At 44.4% G+C, this 24,186-nt stretch overlaps 1 protein-coding gene across 1 annotated transcript; it reads right to left on the bottom strand.

The window, feature by feature from the left end:
- Positions 1–1,517: 1,517 nt before the first annotated feature.
- betaCOP (coatomer subunit beta) lies at positions 1,518–23,183 on the bottom strand. The gene is made up of 13 exons (XM_075870816.1): positions 23,049–23,183; positions 22,665–22,757; positions 20,445–21,052; positions 17,364–17,501; positions 15,606–16,386; positions 15,098–15,225; positions 13,554–13,781; positions 12,148–12,237; positions 9,788–10,133; positions 4,600–4,743; positions 4,291–4,382; positions 2,581–2,733; positions 1,518–1,610 (listed from the first exon to the last, which is right to left on the bottom strand). Exons 2-13 carry the CDS (start codon positions 22,753–22,755, stop codon positions 1,542–1,544), a joined length of 2,868 nt encoding a protein of 955 aa, XP_075726931.1. The 5' UTR covers positions 22,756–22,757; positions 23,049–23,183; the 3' UTR covers positions 1,518–1,541.
- Between the last annotated feature and the right edge of the window lie 1,003 nt (positions 23,184–24,186).

The following is a 24,186-nucleotide window of genomic DNA, read 5'->3' as shown; positions in this document are numbered from 1 at the left end:
AACTCTATTTTTTTCGCCAGATCCTGCCAAACAAAGTAAGGAACCCCTCAAGGCCATGCTTAGTATGAGAGGTACACGGAAAAAAGTCCAAGAGCTGATGAGAGTGCGAAAAATGCAATGTTGCTCTTTAAACCCCTGTGTGCTTCTAAGTTTTTCACACGAAATTCATACTGACACAGTTGATGCAGTGAAGCAAACAGAATAAAACAAGATGTGTCACTTCATGATGCTTCTCAGGGATTTTACTGCGATTTATATGCACCGACTCACGCCGCCTACGGGTGCGAAACTTTTCCCACGAAATACCAGGCAGGAACGGCCGCGAAGCGCACGGAAGCCAAAAAGTTGAGAGGCGTCGTTTCTGAAATGGGAATGACAGTATATGTTTCTGCAAGCACTGTATTGGCTGGTGTTGAGCGAGACTAGCTAAAATGTACATGCAACTAGGCACATAAGGAGTCTCTAAAACAAAGCTTTTACAAGTGGATCTCATTTATACATGTATTGTATTCTAAAATGAACATCCACTCACCTGTATGGCATAACCAAATGGCTCAAGAAAAAAACACACAACAGTGGCAGAGTGAACACTGGCCTTGTCTGTGTTCCAATTTTAGCAGTCGTTCATTAGTGTTTACGAATTGTGAAATAGTACATCAATGCTGATGTTTCAGAAGTTAAAACTTTTCTGTGCAATGATAAAAAAGACATAGCTTTCTACGTGCTCCTTCAATAAGAAATCAACTATTGTGACGCAGGGAACACGTTAAAGCCAGACATGTCTCCGAGGTGACCGAGCTCTTTGTGAATGATGCGCTTCTAAGCTAAGTCAGCATCTCACATATCCCAGCATTCCCACGAGTCTAACAGCTTGCAGCCCCGATTTTCTCTCAAGGCAAGTGCGGGAAACTCTGACTTCAACACATATTTTTTTCCTTTTTTGCTTAGACTGTGCTACGATTAGACTACATTGTGCTACCATATTAGAGAACTGAAATGGTGAACTTGCACCAAATTGTCCAGTTGTCTATTCTGTAAGATGAGCATGAAAATACGAGATGTAGGACATCCTTCAGTGGCACTGGTGCATCAGCGAAGCTTTTTAATGATACACCTTGGTTCCTTGGAAAAAATTACATCCAACAGATAACGAGCATACATGTGGCTTTTTCTAGGCATGGTTGTTACTGGTAGTTGGTGCAGATGACTGAGCTGCAAAAAAGATTTCGTGAAACAGGAGGAGCAGAAGGAAGAAAGAACAGCGCCAATCTTGCTCCTCCTGTTTCATGAAATGTTTTTTCGTGCCTCAGCTATCTGCACCAAGTATGCACCATCTTGCCCAAAAACAAGTCTTTTTGTCACTGGTAGACTTAGGCTCTGAAGCACACCTCCAAAAGATATTTGAAATGCGTAAGTCAACCTCTGGTCGAGTGGAGGCAGCAAGTGGCTCTAGGTTTCACAAGCAGGCATCAGGGGTGGTACCTGTAACGTGCCTCGAAACAATCAGGCCTAGCAGATTGCAAGACCAGCTTTTAATTGGTTCAGGCACCAACTTTGGGTGACGTCTTCTGAGTGCTGTTGATCTTGTCGCCCAGACTTAGTGCCATACCCTGTGGGGAGAAAGAGTAATGTTTTTTTTACAAAACTTTTTTTAACGATGCTTCTACATACAAGTTTAAGATGCCAAATTTTACACCAGACACGGCATCACCTCAGTAATTGTATGACATGGGCATAGAAAATGGGGAAGTTGGGGGGTTCCCCAATTTTTTAATTTATACATTGATTGATTTATTTGTTGGTTTAACGTCCCAAAACCACCATATGATTATGAGAGACGCCATAGTGGAGGGCCGCGGAAATTTCGACCACCTGGAGTTCTTCAACGTGCACCCAAATCCGAGTACGCAGGCCTACAACATTTCCGCCTCCATCGGAAATGCAGCCGCCACAGCCGGGATTTGATCCTGCGACCTGCGTGTCAGCAGCTGAGTACCTTAGCCACTAGACCACCGTGGCGGGGCCTTAATTTATACACATCTTACGTGTACATATACATGCACACACACTAACACACACATGAACATGCATAAAGGGAAGTAGTGCGTACATAATTTGCTCAAAGGATGCGCAAAGCACTAGGCCTTAGGCATGGGCATCTTTGTAAATTGATTGAACCTCCGACGAGATTGTCATGTGGGTCGAATGGCTTCACAGCGACAAAGAAGAACACTGAGTGGAATAGAAGCTCCTTGACACCGATGCTGGGTTCTGCATCCTTTTCCTTTGGCACGTTTAGACCCTGAACCATGGCTTCTACGCACTTCGTACTGCCCAGCACAGTAATTCTTGACTGTACCACACTTTCTGCAGCTACAGCATAGTACTCGCACACTATAATAAAAAATGTGCAGCATAACAAATGCTCGAAAGGCAGAAGTGCCTTTCAATACGTCACAAAGTAAGTTAAAGTGTTCAACAACATGAGACAGGAGACGGCTATTGTTTGAGCACAATTAGTAACCAACTCGCAACAATGTATTCCTAAAAAAAAAAAAAAAAAAAAAAACACCTGCATACCTGGCTCTTTGCACGTATGCGGATGTGTCCCACGACAGGCGCATCGGGGGTGTTTGGATTCTTTTCGATGCTCACATTAGCCAGAGCATCCTCACCAAATATGGACCGCGCATACAGGTTGGCAGCCATGAAGCCGCACTCTCCCGACAGAGCCTGCACATGTTTAATAACGAACAAAATGACACTGCTTTCTGAGAAAGGTTCATTAAGCAATGTTTCTAAGCTACTAACTGACGTCTTAAAGCACAGCTTAAGCGCCCATTTCTGCAGTGAGCACCAGCATTCCTCGTCCATTGTAACTGAGAGAACGAACACAGCGAAAGACGAAAGTGAATGAGGAGAGGTCTTGAAAGAGGGTGAGAAGAAAATAAAGTGTGACACAAGACTAAGAGATGGTGCCATAGTACAGTAGACTTACTATTGCGTTTGTTCTAGAATTCTGCACCTGTGGTTCAGAACTCGATAAATAAAACTCCTGCAAATGAAACGTATCTTCTCTGTCGTTTCAGGTTACGTTTACAAGAGTCGACTGTATTTGCAATGCGTGCTGTTGCAAAAAAAAACGTTCACGGCACAAAGAACGTGTTTATTGTCACTGCCATAAGACCAGTGAACTGAAAACATTTTCCAAAATATGCTTTCTAAATTGACATCAGAAGGTATCACAACTGTTGGTAATTTTCTCAATCAAGTCAAACAAGGAGTGCATTCTTTGTTCCAAGGTGGAATACGGCTCACCGGCAGAGCTACATAGCGACAACTTCCACACCCCATGTCACACAGCAGCAGCATGTGGAGCCCTTGGCTTCAGTAGTCTTTCCAGTAGTTATCTAATGCTCCCTTACTAGCATACGATTGTTCTCAACATACTGGTTGATGTGTAAGGTGTGCCTGCAACACATTCTTTGAATGAGCATGGTGTGTCAACTCAACAGTGTGACGAACGCAGTGGTGACACTGCTGACTGAGGCTAGTGATATGGCACAGCAAAATGCAAGCAATTCAGACAAAGAAACATTTCAAGGCCAATTGCGACGAAATGTCAGTTTAACAAAGTCTTGACAAAGCTAACTGCTGAACAATAAGAAAATGAAGCACATATCTTCAAGTTGTAGTCATGGTTACTTTCAAATAATTTAGGTAGAAAATCCAGCTCCCAACTGCCACAAGGAACACGAGTCCGGTATACAAGCTTAAAGAGCATCGTTGGGTAATCACACGAAATTCTCAGTAAACATAAATCTCCTAATTAAATAAAAAAGCTACTGGTTAAATGGAACTGCCTTTCGTATGATTGCTTTTATAACATTTTGCACCCCTGTTCACTTCTATGTGGAACTCCAGTCACTTTTTTTGGTCCCTTCAGGTTCCGCTTAACGTGCATCTGCTGTAGTTATTGAGCCATAATAGGTAACTCAACGTGTGCTACATTCACAGAATGCCAGAATTGCAGCATTACCAATAAATAACAAGCAACAGGAACCAAGAATTGGCAATTTGACATTACACTCAAACCTCATTTTAACAAAGATGCATATTACAGGAAAATAAGTTTGTTATATCCAAAAAAATCAATATAAAGGTATGTTCCCAACAATATCTATTTCGAGACTTTTTTATTTACTTCGTTAAAGCTGATATTTCATTATATCCAGGTTCGTTATATTGTGGTTTGAGTTACATGCATGTTTTGAACCTCCAGATACCTACCTTTTCTGGTGTCAGACACTTCATGTTTGTCGAGCGGATGAGGTGTTGCAGGTAGGCAGGCAGGTCACACAACGACGTGTTCACAGATACCTGTTGGTGTACATTCACACAGTGTGGTCTCACACAGACTGCCAAAACAGAGACTCTATAAACACTTGCTATGCCAGTGAGACCTACTGCTAAAAAGCATTGATGTCAAGGTTAAGCTGCACAGATGAGCCAGTTACTATAGCGACAAGTGCAAAGCCACTTTTGACAATTTTTTTTTCGTTTTGTTGCATTCCCATTTGAGCAATAGAACACTCCCCTTGTTTTCCCACTCGAATTCGGCCCACATCTGGCGGAACTCGGCGTCTGTACACGAGGCTGGCACGATGTAGTCCATGATGTCGATGTGGATGTCGTTGAGGACCACGACATTGCGGTCACTTGTCGAACCACTGACATCGTACACTGCACATGGCAAAGAACAAAGGCTTAACTGCAGCCAGTCACCCAGGCACTTCTGTCTGTCTTGAAAAAAAAAAAGTGTTACCATCACGCAGGCATGTTGCTACCACTTTTACATATGGGAATCCACGCTCGCCTCATTTATCGGCACTTCCTGATTGTCACAAGTATGGCGCGATAAAACCTAGAATTGTCAGGAAAGGCATGCACTATTTCAGTCATCTATGAGCATTGAAGGGTATGCTTAAGACCACAGGAGCTGCACTGACTTCAACAAGGCATCTGACGCCCAATTCATAACCGCAAGTAAAACCATAAGTAAACCCAACTGAGTCAGCAGCTTTTGATGAATCATACACGGCACTGCACTGTGCCTCTGCAAGTGAGCTTTCTTTAATGACACCATGACCATGTGTTATGAGATTTGAAGCGCCAATGTTGACTAAACCACCTAATGTGTATGGGCAATGCTAAACAAGGCATTGATCGTGAATTACAAGCTGCCCCTTCCCCTTCCAAAAAAAAAAAAAAGGTGCATGTCTCAGTGGCTTGCGGAGCGAAGACGCACCAAAATTACAGCCTTGCTTTTCGATTGAATCCAACTTTGAGGCTGTTAAAATATAGTTCCCAAATTCCGAAAGCAGATTAAGCCAACAGCCAAAGGCTAGTTGAGAGTCCAATGTAAGAACAATTCTCAGTAAGGGTGTGCAAATATTCGAGATTTTCACCACTTTTATAATAGTGCTTGCTACTTGATCCGCATTGGCATTTTACTATTCGAACTTCTCGAAAACAGATAACGTCAACGTCAAATTCGCAATGGCCCCTTCATGTTTTTAATACGCTTCACCCCTTCACACACTCGCAATGCGGCAAAGCTGCCTTTCAAGCTTCGCTGCAGTCGCAAATGTACTAAAAGAACGCTGGCTACAACGTGGAAATTATAGATGTGGCAAAGTGGGGGTATAATTAATGATGTGCAGGAAGTTAAAAAAATTGAATGTTGAAAAGTAGACCATGCAAATAGCAAAACTTTGGGTACGAAGCGTATTCAAATATTGACATGCGAGTGCGAATCGAATATTTTAAAAAAATATTTCTAGCATATGTTTCGAATACTTTGATCTAAATTTGCAGAAGTTGGAGAGTATTCCTAAGCATGTTTTCAGAAGATAAAAAAAAACTGTAAACGGGGGCTGTGTCGAGCCCCTGTTCATGAATTTTTTATTGCAAGCTTTCATCTTCTCCTTCTTACCGTTTATTAAAGGATAGTGACATGCAAGAATTTCTTTTGGATAGGTTGATGAAGCACTGGCAGCGTGGTGTTTCAATGTTGTCTTATCAAGAATGAGGCAATGCAGAGACCAATTGTAATTATATACATGATTTGGTGCAACCAAACTGTTGCCGGCAACACTTTACACATGAAAAACAAAGATACTATGTCCCCAGCCTCTCTTTCATTCAAGTCCAGAGTTACAATCTGCCTGTTAGACATCTACAAATAATATAAAAATCTGAAATTTCGTGTGTCGAAAATCTTCAGTGTCCGATTTTTTTAACTTTCTTCCCAAACTTCAAGTCAAAAACAGCATTAATTGAGCCCCCGCCTCTGCCACATTTATGGGCGTCATGTTAGAACGAGCGTTTCTCAAGCCAATACTTTGCGACTTGGAGCCTTAAAAGTAGCTTTGCTGCAATACAGAGTGTGATGAGCTGAAGCATATTAAAAATTTGAAGGGACCATTTTCAATTGACCGCTGTACTTGAAACCTAAAGGCAGCTTTGCCGCAATACGAGAGTGGAACGAGGAAACTTGAAGGGGCCACTTTCAACTGGCGGCTGCACTTCTAAAAAGTTCGACTGTAGTGAAGCCTAAAGGCAACTTTGTCGTAATACGAGAGTAGGATAAGGTGGAGCATATTGAAAGTCTTAAAGGGCCACTTTTTATCTGACATTGAATCTATTTGTGTTTGGGGAGTTCGAATAGTTTCGAAGAGTTAAATTCCAGTGTGAATCGAATCGAATAGAAAACACTATTTGAAAAATATTCTAAATTTCGAATATTCGCGCACCCTTCAAATTTGTCTAATCTTCGTTCTTTCAGCTCCGTTACCCCCGAGTGGCCTGAATTCGCTTTACTGCAAGACAAGTTCAGCAAAGGTTTAGCTCCGTTACACTCAGTGTGGCCTGAATCCGCTTTACTGCAAGACTAAGTTCAGCAAAGGTTTAGCTCCGTTTTGCTCGGTGTGCCCTGAATTCCCTTTACTGCAAGACTAAGTTCAGCAAAGGTTTAGCTCCGTTACGCTCGGTGTGGCCTGACTCCGGTTTACTGCAAGACTAAGTTCAGCAAAGGTATAGCTCCGTTATGCTCGATGTGGCCTGAATCCGCTTTACTGCAAGACTAAGTTCAGCAAAGGTTTAGCTCCGTTACGCTCGGTGTGGCCAGAATCCGCTTTACTGCAAGACTAAGTTCAGCAAAGGTTTAGCTCCGTTTCGCTTGGTGTGGCCTGAATCCGGTTTACTGCAAGACTAAGTTCAGCAAAGGTTTAGCTCCGTTTCGCTTGGTGTGGCCTGAATCCGATTTACTGCAAGAATAAGTTCAGCAAAGGTTTAGCTCCGTTATGCTCGGTGTGGCCTGAATCCGGTTTACTGCAAGACTAAGTTCAGCAAACGTATAGCTCCGTTATGCTCGATGTGGCCTGAATCCGCTTTACTGCAAGACTAAGTTCAGCAAAGGTTTAGCTCCGTTTCGCTTGGTGTCACCTGAATCCGCTTTACTGCAAGACTAAGTTCAGCAAAGGTTTAGCTCCGTTTCGCTCGGTGTGCCCTGAATTCGCTTTACTGCAAGATCAAGTTCAGCAAAGGTTTAGCTCCGTTACGCTCGGTGTGGCCTGACTCCGGTTTACTGCAAGACTAAGTTCAGGAAAGATTTAGCTCCGTTACGCTCGGTGTGGCCTGAATCCGGTTTACTGCAAGACTAAGTTCAGCAAAGGTTTAGCTCGTTTCGCTTGGTGTGGCCTGAATCCGCTTTACTGCAAGACTAAGTTCAGCAAAGGTTTAGCTCCCTTTCGCTTGGTGTGACCTGAATCCGCTTTACTTCAAGACTAAGTTCAGCAGAGGTTTAGCTCTGTTTCGCTCGGTGTGCCCTGAATCCGCTTTACTGCAAGACTAAGTTCAGAAAGGTTTAGCTCCGTAACGCTCGGTGTGGCCTGAATCCTCTTTACTGCAAGACTAAGTTCAGCAAAGGTTTAGCTCCGTTTAGCTCGGTGTGACCTGAATCTGGTTTACTGCAAACTAAGTTCAGCAAAGGTTTAGCTCCGTTACGCTCAGTGTGGCCTGAATCCGGTTTACTGCAAGACTAAGTTCAGCAAAGGTTTAGCTCCGTTTCGCTCGGTGTGACCTGAATACGCTTTACTGCAAGACTAAGTTTAGCAAAGGTATAGCTCTGTTACGCTCGATGTGGCCTGAATCCTCTTTACTGCAAGACTAAGTTCAGCAAAGGTTTAGCTCCGTTTCGCTCGGTGTGACCTGAATCCGGTTTACTGCAAGACTAAGTTCAGCAAAGTTTTAGATCCGTTTCGCTCGGTGTGGCCTGACTCCGCTTTACTGCAAGACTAAGTTCAGCAAATGTATAGCTCCATTACGCTCGGTGTGGCCTGAATCCGCTTTACTGCAGGACTAAGTTCAGCAAAGGTTTAGCTCCGTTACGCTCGATGTGGCCTGAATCCGCTTTACTGCAAGACTAAGTTCAGCAAAGGTTTAGCTCCGTTTCGCTCGGTGTGGCCTGAATCCGCTTTACTGCAGGACTAAGTTCAGCAAAAGTTTAACTCCGTTTCGCTCGGTGTGACCTGAATACGCTTTACTGCAAGACTAAGTTCAGCAAAGGTTTAGCTCCGTTACGCTCGATGTGGCCTGAATCCGCTTTACTGCAAGACGAAGTTCAGCAAAGGTTTAGCTCCGTTTCGCTCGGTGTGACCTGAATCCGCTTTACTGCAAGACTAAGTTCAGCAAAGGTTTAGATCCGTTTCGCTCGGTGTGGCCTGACTCCGCTTTACTGCAAGACTAAGTTCAGCAAAGGTTTAGATCCATTTCGCTCGGTGTGGCCTGACTCCGCTTTACTGCAAGACTAAGTTCAGCAAAGGTTTAGCTCCGTTACGCTCGGTGTGGCCTGAATCCGCTTTACTGCAAGACTAAGTTCAGCAAAGGTTTAGCTCCGTTTCGCTTGGTGTGGCCTGAATCCGGTTTACTGCAAGACTAAGTTCAGCAAAGGTTTAGCTCCGTTTCGCTTGGTGCGGCCTGAATCCGATTTACTGCAAGACTAAGTTGAGCAAAGGTTTAGCTCCGTTTCGCTCGGTGTGACCTGAATCCGCTTTACTGCAAGACTAAGTTCAGCAAAGGTTTAGCTCCGTTACGCTCGGTGTGGCCTGAATCCGGTTTACTGCAAGACTAAGTTCAGCAAAGGTTTAGCAGTTGCATGTCCCCACCTTAACCATTAGGCTGATCAACTCAAATCCTATCACAAAGATCACAACTTGCTGTTCTTTTATTCGAAACAAAACCGAAACAGCAATAAACAAAGGCACAAGTGCCCTCGAAACCTACAAGAACGAAAACTAGGCAAATTTGTGTACCGACTATCGTTCCCATGGTCGCTGAGTGATTGCAGTGCCAGAGTACCCTCAAGTTAACTTTAGGAAACTGTGCATGCAAGCCACATGTTACCAAACTATGATGTACTGTCGGCTAAACACTGCTGCTGCAGACAAGGGGTGACTTTAGCTCGCAGTTATATTGAAAGTATCTCTGCTTATATTCTGGTTTATACGGTACCTCATTTCTACTGTATGCTGTCATCAACCTAAAATGCTTCTGGTCGATGCTACAAAGTAATGAATACATGCTCACAAGAAACAATGAGCATTGCATTGAAGCTTTTTGAGAGAATCGTTGCCACTAAACTTTAAGTTGTCAATAACTAGGAGCAGTGACTTCAGCCCTAATGCTATTTAGAAACTACAAGCCCAGCCAGATTGAAATTTCTGACCGATGTTCCCGAAGATGATGCCGTTCTCGGTTGAGGCCACTTTGACGGTGGCGCGGATGTTGCAGAAGTCGTGGGGTGCCAGGACGACGGGTGTCGGCTTCTCGACGAGGCGCAGGTCACCCAAGGTGGCCAGCTCCAGGGTGCAGCTCTGCAGGGTGTCAGCCGTCTGGTTGACCACGAGCACGTCGAGCGCAATGTCGTACTGGTTGACGTGCACGTATGCCTCGGCATACACTGGGTCTGAGAAGCCTGTCAGCTGGGTCACCTTGGACAGCTTGGAGGCCGAGAGCAGGTCTTCGTTGCGGCTGCTAGCCACGGCCGCATGTAGGCTGACCTCAAACATGTTCTGGAAAAGATGAAAGAGAGGTGAAACAAGGACACAAGAGACAAACGCTGCCTACACTCACACATCGATATAATGAACACGGATATAACAAATTGTCGGTCATAACAAAGGGACGAATAGTTTTGCCACAGATACAGTGTTACTAATAATATGTTGGAAGGACGACAGAGCGGCTCTAGGGCACGGGATCAGCAGGCATGAAGAGGAAAACGACAACGCAGAAAATACTACTGTATTTACTCGCATAATTTGCACACTTCTTTTTCCGATATTTTAGAGCTTCGATAATGATACGCAAACTATGTGGAGATTTCGCTAACACATTAGAAATAATTTGTGAAAGTATATATTTTAAGGCAAGCAGTGTATATACATTAACAAAAAGAAAAATGAATGAAATGTACAAACGAAATGTACATGTTTCTATCACGGAAGTAGTGCATACTTTAACCAGCCAAATCCAGTCACGCGCGGTTTGATAGGGAATCATGGTTGCGGCCGCTGTCACCGCCCTTCCGAAGCGAGTCGTCCTCGGTTCTGTCGAGTGCCCCATTTTCTTTAACCTCTTTTCTAGACTTGTGCGAATATTCGAAGCATTCGAATGAGTAGTAGAGTGTTCGAACTCGCTTCAATTCTAGTTTAGATTATTGAAAGTTTCGAAGTACATATTCGCAACGGACGAATAGATGCATATTAATTCGCATGCAATGGCCTGTACAGGTAGTTTCACTGCAGTGCAGAAGTGCTATGCCAGAAAAGCACCCATCCAAGAAAATTTTAATATGCCGCGAAGCCACCCTGCAAATTTAAAAGGGCACTGCAACACTTGTTGAGCATGGTCAGGAAATGCTCCCGATCAGTAGTCGAGGGTACCGAGCACATGCGAGCAAAATATTGTAGCGCTGCACGCGTCCTGAAATTCAGAACAAGTTCTTCAAGCCAGCTAAAAATTCTCTTCTCTCGGCAAATGACACCACAAGCTCAAAAATTCCTCGTCACAATCATTGTATCAGCCATTGGCTGATTTGAAGATGGCGCGCTCGGTCGTCACTGGGGCCACCACGGGGGACCACAACTCGCCCACGCATGCACGTGTGATCGCACTGAAAAGCCGCGCATGCGAAGAAAAAAAAGAAGTGCTCAAGGTCACGAGGCGCTTGTGACGTATTTTGTTTAAGTGCTCAAGGTCACGAGGCGCTTGTGACGTATTTTGTTTTGCCGTGCCATCCCTCCCTACTTTGCTCCCGTAGAAGTTCTTAGGAAAGGGAAATGAAGAAAAAAGCATACTGTTGTAACAGTTTCTCTCATAATGGTCACCTCAACGACGTGCAGGGGGTGGGGGGAATGGGAGTAAAAGAAGCAGGAATGCACGAGAGGAAGAAGGACAGAAGGGATGTTCACATTCAACACTGTCTTCCAATATTCTGTTGATCTCTGTGTCACACAGATTAACAGAGAGAGGCACATTGCACTCATTTGGTTGAGTATTGTTAGCATCATGAACTAGTCACTATGCCAGCGATACACAACAAAAATGCAGGTGTGCGTTTCAAAGAGATTTGCTTTGTAAGCCAACATCAGCAGCGACAAGAAACAGAAACATACTTCCTCAAGCACAGTTTGTCACTGCTTCAGGCTACAGAGTTGTAACTTTGTCAGTTCTGCAAGTCTTCCTACAGAGATAATCCCGCAAAAGCAAACACCAACAAAAACTGGAATTATGTGTGCACAAGTATTGTGCCAGCTCATTCCTGCATTAGTAATACATACATAGATTGTAATAAAGGTACTGGACATGCGGCTTGACCAAGGGGGAAGAGAAAAGATGACGACGAGCAATTGCTACCTGCGCCGCTATTTGGCACTTGTGGTATTAAAAGCCATGTCCAGTTGTCGCGACTTCTGCTTTTAACACACCCTCGTTTGAATTGGTGGAGGTGATGGTAGCGATCGCTGGTCGTTGTCTCGTTTGAGGCCTCGTTGAAGATAAATGAAGTTACAAAGCAAGACCTACCTCTGTGCCAGCCGTACTTCCTTTAGCAGCGAGCTGTCCAAAGCAGATTGGGTCGTCCGCATGGACGGTGATGCCCTTGGCTTGCTTGGCCTTTTGAGAAGATAGCAACAAAGTACAAGTGAGTACACTCGGACCTCGATATAACAAACCCAATTATCATTAAATATTGGTTATAATGAAGTAAATGAAGAATCGTCTGGCAATAGATATTGTTAGAATATACCTTTATAACAAAAATTTGGACATAAACTCATTTTCATGTAAGATGCAACTTCGTGGTAATGAGGCTTTAGTGTAATCAAATTTCAAGGCTACTAACATAAAACCACTATTTCCAGCAGTTACCGAAAACCAAGTAGTCGGAGCCTCAAACAACCCTGATTCTTGTGAAGTGAGAAAATTTTAATAAAGTGGATGCACATTTATAGACTCTGTGAACGAGAAGGTTCCACAAAATCCCTCCAAAAATGCATGCAGTGGGCTGAACAGTGCATTTTCGTAAAGGCATTTTTTTTTTCCTACACAGGTGTTCAGCCCTTAAGAGTACTGTGCACTAGTATACATGTCCCCCCCCCCCCCCTTTTTTTTTTCGTGGCCAACAACAGTAGATGCTCAGTAAGCCTATCTCTCAAAGGGAAGTATTTGTGAAATGGGACAACTGCCTCCAATATGATTTACTTCGTATTTGAATTCTGCAGGCCTGTTTATCTCTCCGTAAACGAAAATCCATAAATTCTGAAAATTTCTTTTTGATTCTTTACTGATTGAGATGAAACTTGCCAAGTTTAGGTATATGTATTAGTGTGCAGAGTTCATATATTCAATTACTTTTGGAATACAATAGGCGGTGTAATACAATAGACAGTGTACAGAATGGCGGATCCCTTCGAACAAAAGATAAGGTATGCTGAACATTCGCAAACAAGTGTACATCAAGCTGGGATGTATATTCCACAAATATTCAACACACCACAACTTTCGTTCCAATGGGCTTAAAACATCCATTGTTTTCTTGCATTCTGTACTCATTCCAGGCCATCCTGATCTGCTTAATTACTTTGTAACTCTCTCAGTTTTGGCAAAGTATGCCTCTTAAAATGCAGGACAAAATTTGCATCTTTGAAATCAGCACACAGGTCCACATAAAATTCAAAAATATTGTTTAAATCAACAAAGCACTTCTAAAAATGTTTTTATGTGCAGTGATCCCTTTAAACGAAACATACCTCCCTGGTTCCTTCAGGTTCAATTTAGTGAGAGCCTACTATAAGAGCTAACCAAAAAAAATTAATCAGCACCGCCCAATAGCAATATCTTACGTAAAACTCGCAACAATCATTACGATGAACAGTGAGACGAAATACATAAGTTCTATGGAAAATTCGGGTGAGTCGTATCCTGCTCACCTTCTGCGTTTCTGCTTCTTCTTCGGCCTTGGCAGCCAGCATGGCCGACAGTGCCTGTCGACACTCGTGGCCAAACACAGATCGCAGAGTGGGCGAACGGTCTGAGAGCATCTTGAGGCAGAGACAGATGCGGTCCGCGTCGTCGTCGTTGATCGCCTTCGAAGGCAGCCCCGAGCGGCCCAGGTGGAGCACAGAGGTCATCACCAGCATGCACTCTGCAACGAATGCCTGCCCACAAGAACATTGTAGGCGATGCTCATTCATTCCTAATGCCAGGCTTCCACAGGGTTATTACAAGGGGGTTAAAGCATCATCTAACACAAAAATGTTAATTACGTATGTGAATATTACACAATCATAAACATAAAAGTTATGTAATCACAACAGGGTACAGCACAGACACATAAGAAAGACGCACAAGTCCCCTGCGTCTGTGCTGTTTCCTGTTATGAAGCCAAGCCAGCAAACTCAAGTTGATACCTTTTGATGTAATCATGTCATGTCTCAGAATTTATACGTTCCAACAGAGGCCCGATTTCATGTCCTCCACAACACTCATCTATTGGTAGAAAAAAAACCCTAAATAGAAAAGTGTCTACACCCTGAGGCAAGAGTTTTGCGGGACGTGAAGTTTAAGACAACTGTCTTTCCACTTTGTCTGGGAGCATAGTCTCCAATTAAATGTTTCATGTTTGAAAATAGTATACTTGCGACCTATAGAGTTACTTGCTAGATCAAGAGCGTCAAATTCGACGGGGAGGAAAATAGATGTCTTTAGCAAAGCTCAGATGTTGTCAATCTTTGCCACATGGTATGCATGTCTTTCCCCAGAGTAGGGTAGCATTTTTCAACAAAATATGCCACACACACAAACACGAGATGAAAGACAGAAACAATACAAGCTCAGACTCAAAATGCTCTAAACAAACCATCAGAGAACTGATAGGAGCCTTTAATATTAGGAGAGGTGAGTAAAAATGCGCAAATGCCCATCACATCAGCAGCTGTAGGATTTTCGCTTCCCATAGGCGTTCTGAGAGTGTCACCTAAGGCACTTGTTTCTGGACCCTTGTTTATCCTTGTTAATTTGGTTTTCCTTTCTACTTTGGGCAACAGAAGCCAGATTATGTGACAAATATATGTAAGCTTTCCTTACTAATAAATTGTAGTTGCAAGTCAGAACCTGTGTTGCTTCTTTCTTCTAGTTTACGTGTTTGTGTCTGTGCCATGTTCTGTTAGAAAATGAAAAAGCCCCAACTAGACCGATTATGCCTGCTACTGCAATAGGGTAGCATACTGATTTTTCTAAAATGTTTAATATCTCTGCCTATTCTCTCTGTCCTTTATCTTTCTTTAGTTACACAAAAACACACAGAATCTACTTTTTAATGCTGCTTAGGGGATGCAAGTTTGCCCCCAATGGCTTCAACCGCTTGCCTTGTACCATCGCTTCCCTTCCCAATGAAACAGACCTAACATGTGATGCGAACCATTGAATGCAGCAATACGATGTCTGAGAGAATGCAAGTTCTGTTCACACTCACGTTTTGTTTGCGTGGCTCCTTGACAAGGGAGAGGTAGCGGACAGCAAGCTTGGTCAGGTCAGAGGCCATGGCCGCCCCAACAAAAAAGTCTCCTTCCATGAGGTACCCTCGCAGAGGGGGGCGCGACGCTGTAAAGTTGGACAAGGGAACTTTTATCGACAGCGACAGAGTCCTACTGTTCAAACCTACTGAATGCCTGCTTAACTAACCTTGGCTTTAACTCGAGACAAATAAAAATTTGCACGTTCAATTAATGTCGCATAATATAACCGATAAGGGTGATATGCTTTGTATCAAAGAACGAACATTTCAGATGAGAAAAGAATATAAAAGAAAAAATTGCAGCGCTATGTCTACAAATTTGTAATTCTGTACCAAAAACTGATTTCAGTTTTGAGACCTGCACCTGTCAAAAACTAAAACGACAGCATTAACAGCAGCAGGCATGCACACAGATATTGTAATCTCCTTGAAAGTGCCTCTCAGTGGAATAATCACAAGCACATGCCTTGTGTGGTGGTAGAAGGCGCGGTGCTGAAGGCGCTCTGCGTGGCATAAGTGCCATCGGCCGTCACCAGACGCTGCGAACCGCCCGTGGTCGGTGGAGCTGCCTGGGGCGTTTCCGTCGCGGAGGCATCGGGGGCCGACTTGCGCAGCTCTGACTCGACGAGTGGCAGCTCTCCCAACGCCCGCCGTACCTCGTCGAGGCAGGCGCGGATGTCGTCGACGCTTGCGCAGTACTCGCCCAGAAGCCAGAGCGCGCCCCGGTGAATGCGCGACGACTTGATGGAGCCGAACACCTCAAGCAGCCTCGCCACAACGAGGGGACGCAGCTGTTCAAAGCGTTGCACAGCCTCGCGCACGAAGGCGAGCACGTCGGCCGCTGCCTGCTCGTTGTTGTCGGACAAGAACTCCATGAGCACTGGAATGACGGTGGGTGCGGCATCAGGGAAGCGAACGCAGCAGGAATGCAAAGTCCGGACGAGGAGCTGCCGGTAACGACCGGTATCCTCGTGCTCGGCTGTGTTGTGGGTCTTGGCGACTTCCTTCCGAAGAACAAGGACCATCTCTTCAACATTGCGTGACGAGACAAGGTCCAGGGCGAGGGCGAGCGTCTTCCGGCGAACTTCCAGGTCCGAGGCTGCGAGAACTCTCAGCACGTCCATGGCCAGCTCCTGAAGAATGCGCTCCTGTGTCTCTCGTAGCGCTATCAGCCGGTCCAGCACAATTAGCTTGACGTTGTTGTCACTCTCCTTGACAATCAGCTCAATGTAGCAGGTAGCAGCTGCCTGTAAGAGACACATACAACTCAGATTCCTCAAAGGGACATTATTACAGTCTCTTCATCGCACGCCTAAACCTGATCTGCATTTTGGTGAAACCAGAAAGTGGTCATTGTTGGTGGCAATTAAATCCGGAGTCTGTCTTGTCGCCTTCCGTTTTCCCATCCACTGCGTGCTCGCCAAAATGTTTCTAAGGATGTCCTCAAACCAACTCCTCCAACTTTCCATTGAATTATATTATATTATATTAAATCTCTCTTTAGAACAAAACACACCAAGACTGGTTTTTCTTCAGGAGAAGAATAGGAGCAATGATTTGCATAATCTTGATCCCCTTAAAAAAAATGAATTATCAAACAGATGGTCAGGTTAAGAAGTGTCAGTGCTAAAACATAACTATTCCTAGCTCCTTCCTGCATTTCATCTTGGACTGATCCCACAAACTTTGTAGTTCTGTATTTGTAGACAGAGAGTCCTAGAATGTAAATTTTCCAAAGTTCGGAGTGTAATGTTAATAATGACTAAAAAACGAATGATAAAGCTCACAGTCTTTCATACCACAATCAAACACCAGTGCCATTGTTCAAAAGTAATTATTTTACTGTCAGGCCGTTTTGTGGCAGCAGGAGTTGTTGAACCTTGCTAGCACTCTGCTGCCTTGATTACAGTCTGGTGTATTTTTACTCATGTGCACTCAACTAGGCCTGCGCATTAATATCAATGATTACCGTAAGCTGGTGTGAGAAATTCAAAAGTAAAAGTGGCTTTTGTTTTCTGTATAGTAGGTGGCCAATTTACTACAACAGGTCAGCTTATTTTTGTCTTCAGTGTACGTTTATTGAGTTGACCCACTAAGCTGGTTGGTACTACACTTTATGGAAGTCACTATAGCGTATGCACAAGTATAAATGACAGGGCCCAGGCAGGTACATTAACTATTGGACAGGAGTATCCTTATATGCTCCTGTCTTGGCTGAGCCTACCTTGATAGCAGTGGGCGCAGCAGAGAGCGTCACGAGAGTTCCGGCAGCCTCGTACCGCACTGCTGGACTGCTGGAGTTGAGGAGGTTGTAGATGCAGCGGATGAAGCGGGACCTCTCGGCAGGGTTGGCGTGACACACCTGGGTATCAGACATAAGCTTATTAACGCTACAGCGTTAAAGAGCTCGTTTTTCAGGAATTCCAGCATCGGTGTCGTTGGTTGTGAGCGAAAAACTATCATCCTGTGCGCGACTGAAAAATAGAGAAAGAGGCAAAATAAAATAAATAAATATTCTGGGTCTGAGTGGGGATCAAACCAGAGTCGTTTGCATGGCAAGAGGATGTTCTACCACACAGCCACGTGTCTGCTTATGAATGCAGTGAAAATAACTTCCTCTGCTTGGAAATGCAGTGAAAGTAACTTTCATACTGCACAAACATGTGTGTCCTGTATATACGCTTCACAACAGAACATGTATACTGCAGTAACAATGCGTGATACAAGCGTACATTGCCATCGGGCGTCAGAACATGCAATTATCACGACTTCATAGATTAAAGCCGATCACCCACTACACAAGGTACACAGGTCACTGCGCCTATTCCCTTTAAAGGGCCAATCAAAAGGCACTGAACTTTTTTTTTTTACACCCCCCAAAGAAGCTCGTCAATTCGTAGAGTAGACCATGCAATTTAGTTTTCCAAATATTACAGCGTCGCACAGGGTCCATATTTCAAAAAACAATTCCCGCACTTCTTTCCTACACCTGACCAATCCTCCTCTCAGGTGCAGTGATGCAAAGTCGCGACCGGCAACTAGACGTAGCACACAGCTCGTCGATTGGTCTAAACCAGTCAAGACCACAGGCTCCCCACCTTTCTACACCCTTCTATAGGTTCCCCTACCTGTAGAAGGTTGGAAAGGCCTCACAAAAATATGAAACTAGCTGAAACCGATGTTCTAGCCCCTGTAACCTTCTTAAAATAACACATATTTACAAAAATTCTTGTGGCAGCACGTTAACAAAGCAAAAGTACACATGTTTTTCTTTAAATCAAGCTTTGGATCTCAGGGTTGTTTATCAGCTTTTTAAGGCCACGTAGTGGGTGCATAACAAGTTCGAAAAGATTTCACACACTAAGTGTTTGAAATACGCACTAGGGACAAGATATTGCTATCGCATTCAACCCTTTAAAGGGATACTAAAGGTAAATATTAAGTCAATGTTGATTGCTGAAACAGCGGTCTAGAAACATCGTAGTGCTACTTTTGGGCCAAGGAAGTGCTTATTCTGAAATAAAATCACATTTTTAGTGGTCTGGATCGTGTGAGCGCACTTCAAATTACCCGCCTCAGAGTGGACACTTTCACGTCACTGTTGCCGTACACAACATTGCCCAGCTTTACTGCGTGGCCGCTGACACTAGTAGCAGCAGAGCGAAAGTAGCGAATGCCACAGCAGCAACAACGGCCATTGAGCAATTCTTTGCCATGGCCTCCAAGATGGCATGACCTGCTCAGTTTAAAATGTAACTTTTGAACCACTTGTACCATTCCCCATAGCAACATCAAGCGGTTTTTCGTTCTATAAATCAAACAGAAACAGACAAGGAGCATTTTATTACGTATCTTGATGCACAGAAGGTTACTTTTTATTGCAGCTAGTTTAATTACTACTGATTAATTGCAGTCAGAAGCTCTCACACACTCGGGATCACTTCTAAAATATCCCACTCATGGGGCCTATCGTGTGGTACATTTAGCTTAATTTCTTGGTAAGTAGGGCACTGCTGTTGATAATATTGCGGTAAAATGAGTTTTCACTCCCACATTAAATTATTAGTATTTGCCTTTAGTGTCCCTTTGAAGCAAAGCTTAAGGGTCCCCCAATTTTTCATTATGTACATAACGTACACAGAGTGGTGGAGTAAGATCTAAATTACACCAGCTTGAGCTATGCTATTAAAGGTTCGGAACTCTGGCCACTAATCATGTTGAACAATGTATAGGACTCTGCTCACAATCTTGTTTACCAGTTTCTAGGCAAACAAACAAAAGCACGTTAGGGTGGCTATCTTCAGAGCGCACAGTCAACTGCAATGGTTTGCAGTTCGCAATCACAACCAGTAAAACAACACAACCCTATGTTTACAAAGGCAGGCATTCGGCCTTGTTAGCGAAACATAGCAATGAATTCTGAACACTGGAATGGATAAAAGCACAATAAGTGTGTTTTGTTCTTTGCCTCTGCATTTCTTATTTTTGTGAGACTGTTCCACCTAAACCTTTCATGACGAGCTATACTGTAATGCACTTATTTGAAACTTTTGTACAACCTTTATAACAATGCTGCATAGCTTCATTCACAAAGCTTTGAACCCGTGCAACCTTGCCAGTATTCACAAACTTGCGAAGTACCAGTAAGATGGAGCTCTTATATTCTTTGCTCTTGAGGGGTACTGATATACTATTTATGATCTGAAAATACCTGCCAAATGTGTTGCATTAAATTATTATTCCTCTAGTTACTTCAGTCTCATGGTTCAGATCTGCCATCCCTACCAATAACAAAATCCCTGTTCTCTTCAAGTACCGTTCAACATTACTTTTAAGTTTTTTCTGTAAATTTTCTTGTACCCACTGTTCTGCTTTACCTGCTGAGGCCTTTGCTTGCTAATGTCAAATGCATTTGATAAGCCCACAGGCTTCTGCCCCGCAGATAAGCACCATTTAAAAGTGAACATATTCGACAGAGATCTGCCTGACTGGGTGAAAATTCACAGGAAAAAAATAAACGGTCTATCCACGTATAGTCCAAAGTTTCTAAAGTGAAAATTTAATAGCTACAAACTGACCCGACGTTTCAGTACCAATTCGGTCCCTTCTTCAGGGGTGACCACCAAGACAAGTCGCTACCTTTGGAGCCAGCCGAACAGTCACCTCTAAAGAAAGGACCGAATCGGTCACGAAACGTCCGGTCAGTTTATAGTTTTGAAATTTTCACTGTAGAAACTTTCGACTATAAGTGGCTGGAGAGCCAATTTTTTTCGTATGAGGTAAGTACCAGTGAAGCAGCATTTACCTTGTAGATGAGCTCCACAATGACCAACTGCAGGATGTCGCCGAAGGACTGCACCTGGTCGAGGCAAGAGTCTAGGTAGGCCAAAGCCCGCTCCTGGTCCACGTGCACAAGCATCATGAAGGCATTACGCTTGCAGGACATGTCCTGCTCGGCTTCCAGAAAGTTAGCTACCAGTTCGGGCGCATCCGGGATTAGGAAGTCAAAGCTCTTGTAGATAGTGAACACGGCGAGGACCGCATTGCGCCGCACGTATGAATGCCGGTGCTCAAGGCAGGCGCGGATGGCTGGCATGAGCGGCTCCAGCAGCTCCGCCTCACGGAGCTTGCAGAGGAAGCGCAACGTGGAGCCGCGGATGAACTCGTTCGGGTGCTGGAGGTCCTTGCGGTAGGCGTCGCAGACCAGGATCATCTCTTGCAGCAGCTTGCCATCGGGACTTGTCTTGGGCACGATCTCCCAGAAGATGAGGAGCAGCTTTTTGAGGGTGTGGTCTTGCAGGGGCAACACGAAGCGGATGATGGTCATCAGCAGAGATGGGTACTTTTCACCATTCAACATCAGCTGGATCGTCTTGCGCAGGGCCTCTGCCTTGGTCTTCATGTCGCCCTTCTCTGCATGCACAGCATCAAAATTAAATCACAATATTAACGCAACATAAGAACAAATAAGCACGCACATACACGAAGGGAAGTGCTCATTTTATGTTTCTGCTGTGCTTTATGTGTTTCTTTTACACCATGTTGCCAAGGTGGTATCGGGACCATACAGCTAACCAGCCTCCATAATCCAAAGAGACATAATGATCCTTTATTTGACGACACTGAGATATATACATGGGGATAACAGCGCTACCAACATTCATAGTCTTTTCAGGCAAAGTGCTGAAAACAAAGCTAACAACACAACATTTACAAAATGTGCACATTTCCATGTTCTTACATGTCTTCTCCATTCAGTTTAAACTCGTTTACTGAATCAATGAACCAACTAGCCCAACAACATGACCTAAGGTTTGACATTCCAAAACTATGACATATTTGAAGCGCATGCGTGCAAAAAAAAAAAAAAAAACGTGAGCAGATTAATTTTTTATTACCTGGAGTTTCTCAGCGTGCACCAATACTTAAACAAATGAGCGTTTTTGCATTTAAACCCTGTTGAAACAGGCCGCCAGCGCCGAGAATCGAACCCAAGCCCTCGGTCGTACAAAGAGTGTGGTAGCCTCTAAGTAAACCGCCAACCGTGCAGGGTGTGTTTGAGTTGCAACATGCTGCCCGAGGTCAAAGTGGTGCTAACACTGCACGGTGACATAGGAAAAAAATCAGTGATGTAAGCACTGTTTCAGCTACTGGCATTTCCGAAACCAATTTCCTGTTTGCCGGTGTTACAGTGTAGGCTTGGGGGCCCTTCAACAATGGTCACCGTATTGCAATTCTCGTTGAACACCACATCGCCAACTGCTGCCAGTAGGCACGATATCAACATGGGTTGAAGGCAAAAGACATGGCAACATGAACTCGGGTCACGGAATATTTCCGCGAGTAGTAAATGCACATCAAAAACTTTCAACTTTTGGCGTGAACTGCAACTAGTACAACTACACTCCCATTCATATTCATTATGTGGGAAGCAAAGGCAGCTGTCGCCGACTTTATTTATCCCTTTCGGTAACGGTGTCCACATTTGAGGTTGCGAAGTTCGAAGTCACGTCACACGTCACGTGTTTCTTCAAATGGCTTGACACTCAGTCTGCACATTCCTGCAGGCTTCCTGCGCGGACAATTAATTACCGGTCTTTTAATTTCATTGTGCTGCGTATTGCCGCAGAGGTGCACTCTGCTGGAGACGCCACCATGTTCGACGACTTTTGGACGTGGCGCGGTACAGGACCAACGCGAAAAGTATTTTTCTTCCCCCCTCTCAAAGAATACAACCACAAAGCAAACTGCGCATGTGTGTCGGGCCTAACAGTTGATTCTCTTTATGGAAGCACTGAAGGTGGTTGGTAGCAGCATAATTACATAATTATTTGAACGCTCATAAACATTAATTACTGAAACTCACACAAAACAGCACATTCATGTTGTTGAAACATAATACTGAGTACCTTGGCATGATGCCCTGCTAATGTTGACGCGTTTTTGACAGTGCATCATAATTCGTGACTGGGCAGGCTATTTACGCCCCCTGATTTCCATGCACGAAACGAAAGCGTCGCCTCACCCAGGTCATTCCGCAGCTGCATCTCGTTGGGAGGTTCCGAGTCTGTCGGTATGTTGAGCAGAGTGTAGCAGGGCTGGTCGGCGACCGCCATGGCTGCAAATGATTGAAACAGTAACGGAGTCGTGTATTCGCTACATCCGAGAGCCCCATCAAACGCCGAGGTAGGAAAAGCCACATTTCAAGGACGAAAAGAGTAAACTGTAATGCGAAACATCGTTAGCAGACACAGAAGAAACACACGGAAGCACGCTCCGTAAAGTAGCACACCAAAAGCATTAAACACCCAATTAGACAGGTGTTCAATTATAGCTTTCACTTCTCAACAATCAGCTCAAATACCCAAAGGTAATTCGGGTACGCGCAGAAAAAAAAAGAATAACTCACTCGGGCGATTTTCGGCTCGCAAACGATGAACTCCCGCAACGCCAACGCGACACCGGCTTGGCGATTGGCTACTGGCTACGCCACGCTACGGTTTCTGCGCTTATTGCAATAGCCAACACTATCCAGTGAGTCGCCCACATCGCTCCCGTTATGGCGGTAAATTTGAAAACGTTTGCGTCAATGGCGTTCACCAACAATCATTGTCTAATTTTGCACGTATTTGGTTCAGAACTGATTTCTGGCACTAAGTTGAGAAAACAACATGTTAAAGAGCGCCTAAGCCACACCGAGTTGAACAGGGGTGGTGCCAGGATTTTTTTTTAAGGGGAAGGAGGGGGGGGGGGGAGGAAAAGGCACCCACGACAAGTGAGTCCCTCCAGGGGGGCAGCGAAGGATGGGACCATATGCATTGTGTTTTGACTCCGTGCTCTTGGGCTGGGAAAGCGGGGGGTGGGGCAGGCAGAAACTTTGAAGGAAAGGCTCCAGCCTTCCTCCCATACCATATGTTTTGCTGGCACAACCCCTTGAGTTCAAAGGCAAGAGCACGATTTCTCGTCTTCGCGACACTTCCTACAAGCGCCATTTTTACTTTACGCTTATTTCTTCATAAAACACGTGGAGTGTTAACACTAAGCCAGACTAAGCCTTGAGCCAGTCAGGATGTCATGCTTCTCGACCACACGCAGCTATCTCCGCTTGCGCAGTCGCAGAATAACGCAATGAAATCCGTTCATCGCGCACGATATTCGTGCGAGACAAGGAAGAGCGCGTGCATGTGACTGCACGGCAAAACAAGGCAGGCTACAATTCACAACAGCTATATTTCCTATGTCGACCGATGGAGAGCTTATTTCGTCCTGACGTCACGTGAGAATGCAGCTAGCGCCACGCATCGAGCCGCCAAGACGGGAAACGCTGGGAGATAATAACGCGATCGTACTTCGTATCCTCAGAGGTAGTTTAGGGGCCTTTAAACTTATAAGCACAGATTTATTTGGTAAGTTGGTTTTCCACTGCAGGACACTTAAACGCGCGCACACAATTGAGGACAGAAAAAGGTGATGACAACACGAGCACTTACTCTCAACTGGTCACTTATTCCCAGAACTGTATAACAACACTTTCTTTCATGACGTCA

This window comes from Rhipicephalus microplus, chromosome 8 (genome assembly GCF_043290135.1).
Source record: "Rhipicephalus microplus isolate Deutch F79 chromosome 8, USDA_Rmic, whole genome shotgun sequence".
In the NCBI taxonomy this organism is placed as follows: Eukaryota; Metazoa; Arthropoda; class Arachnida; order Ixodida; family Ixodidae; genus Rhipicephalus; species Rhipicephalus microplus.
This window is presented reverse-complemented; position numbering and strand designations above follow the sequence as displayed.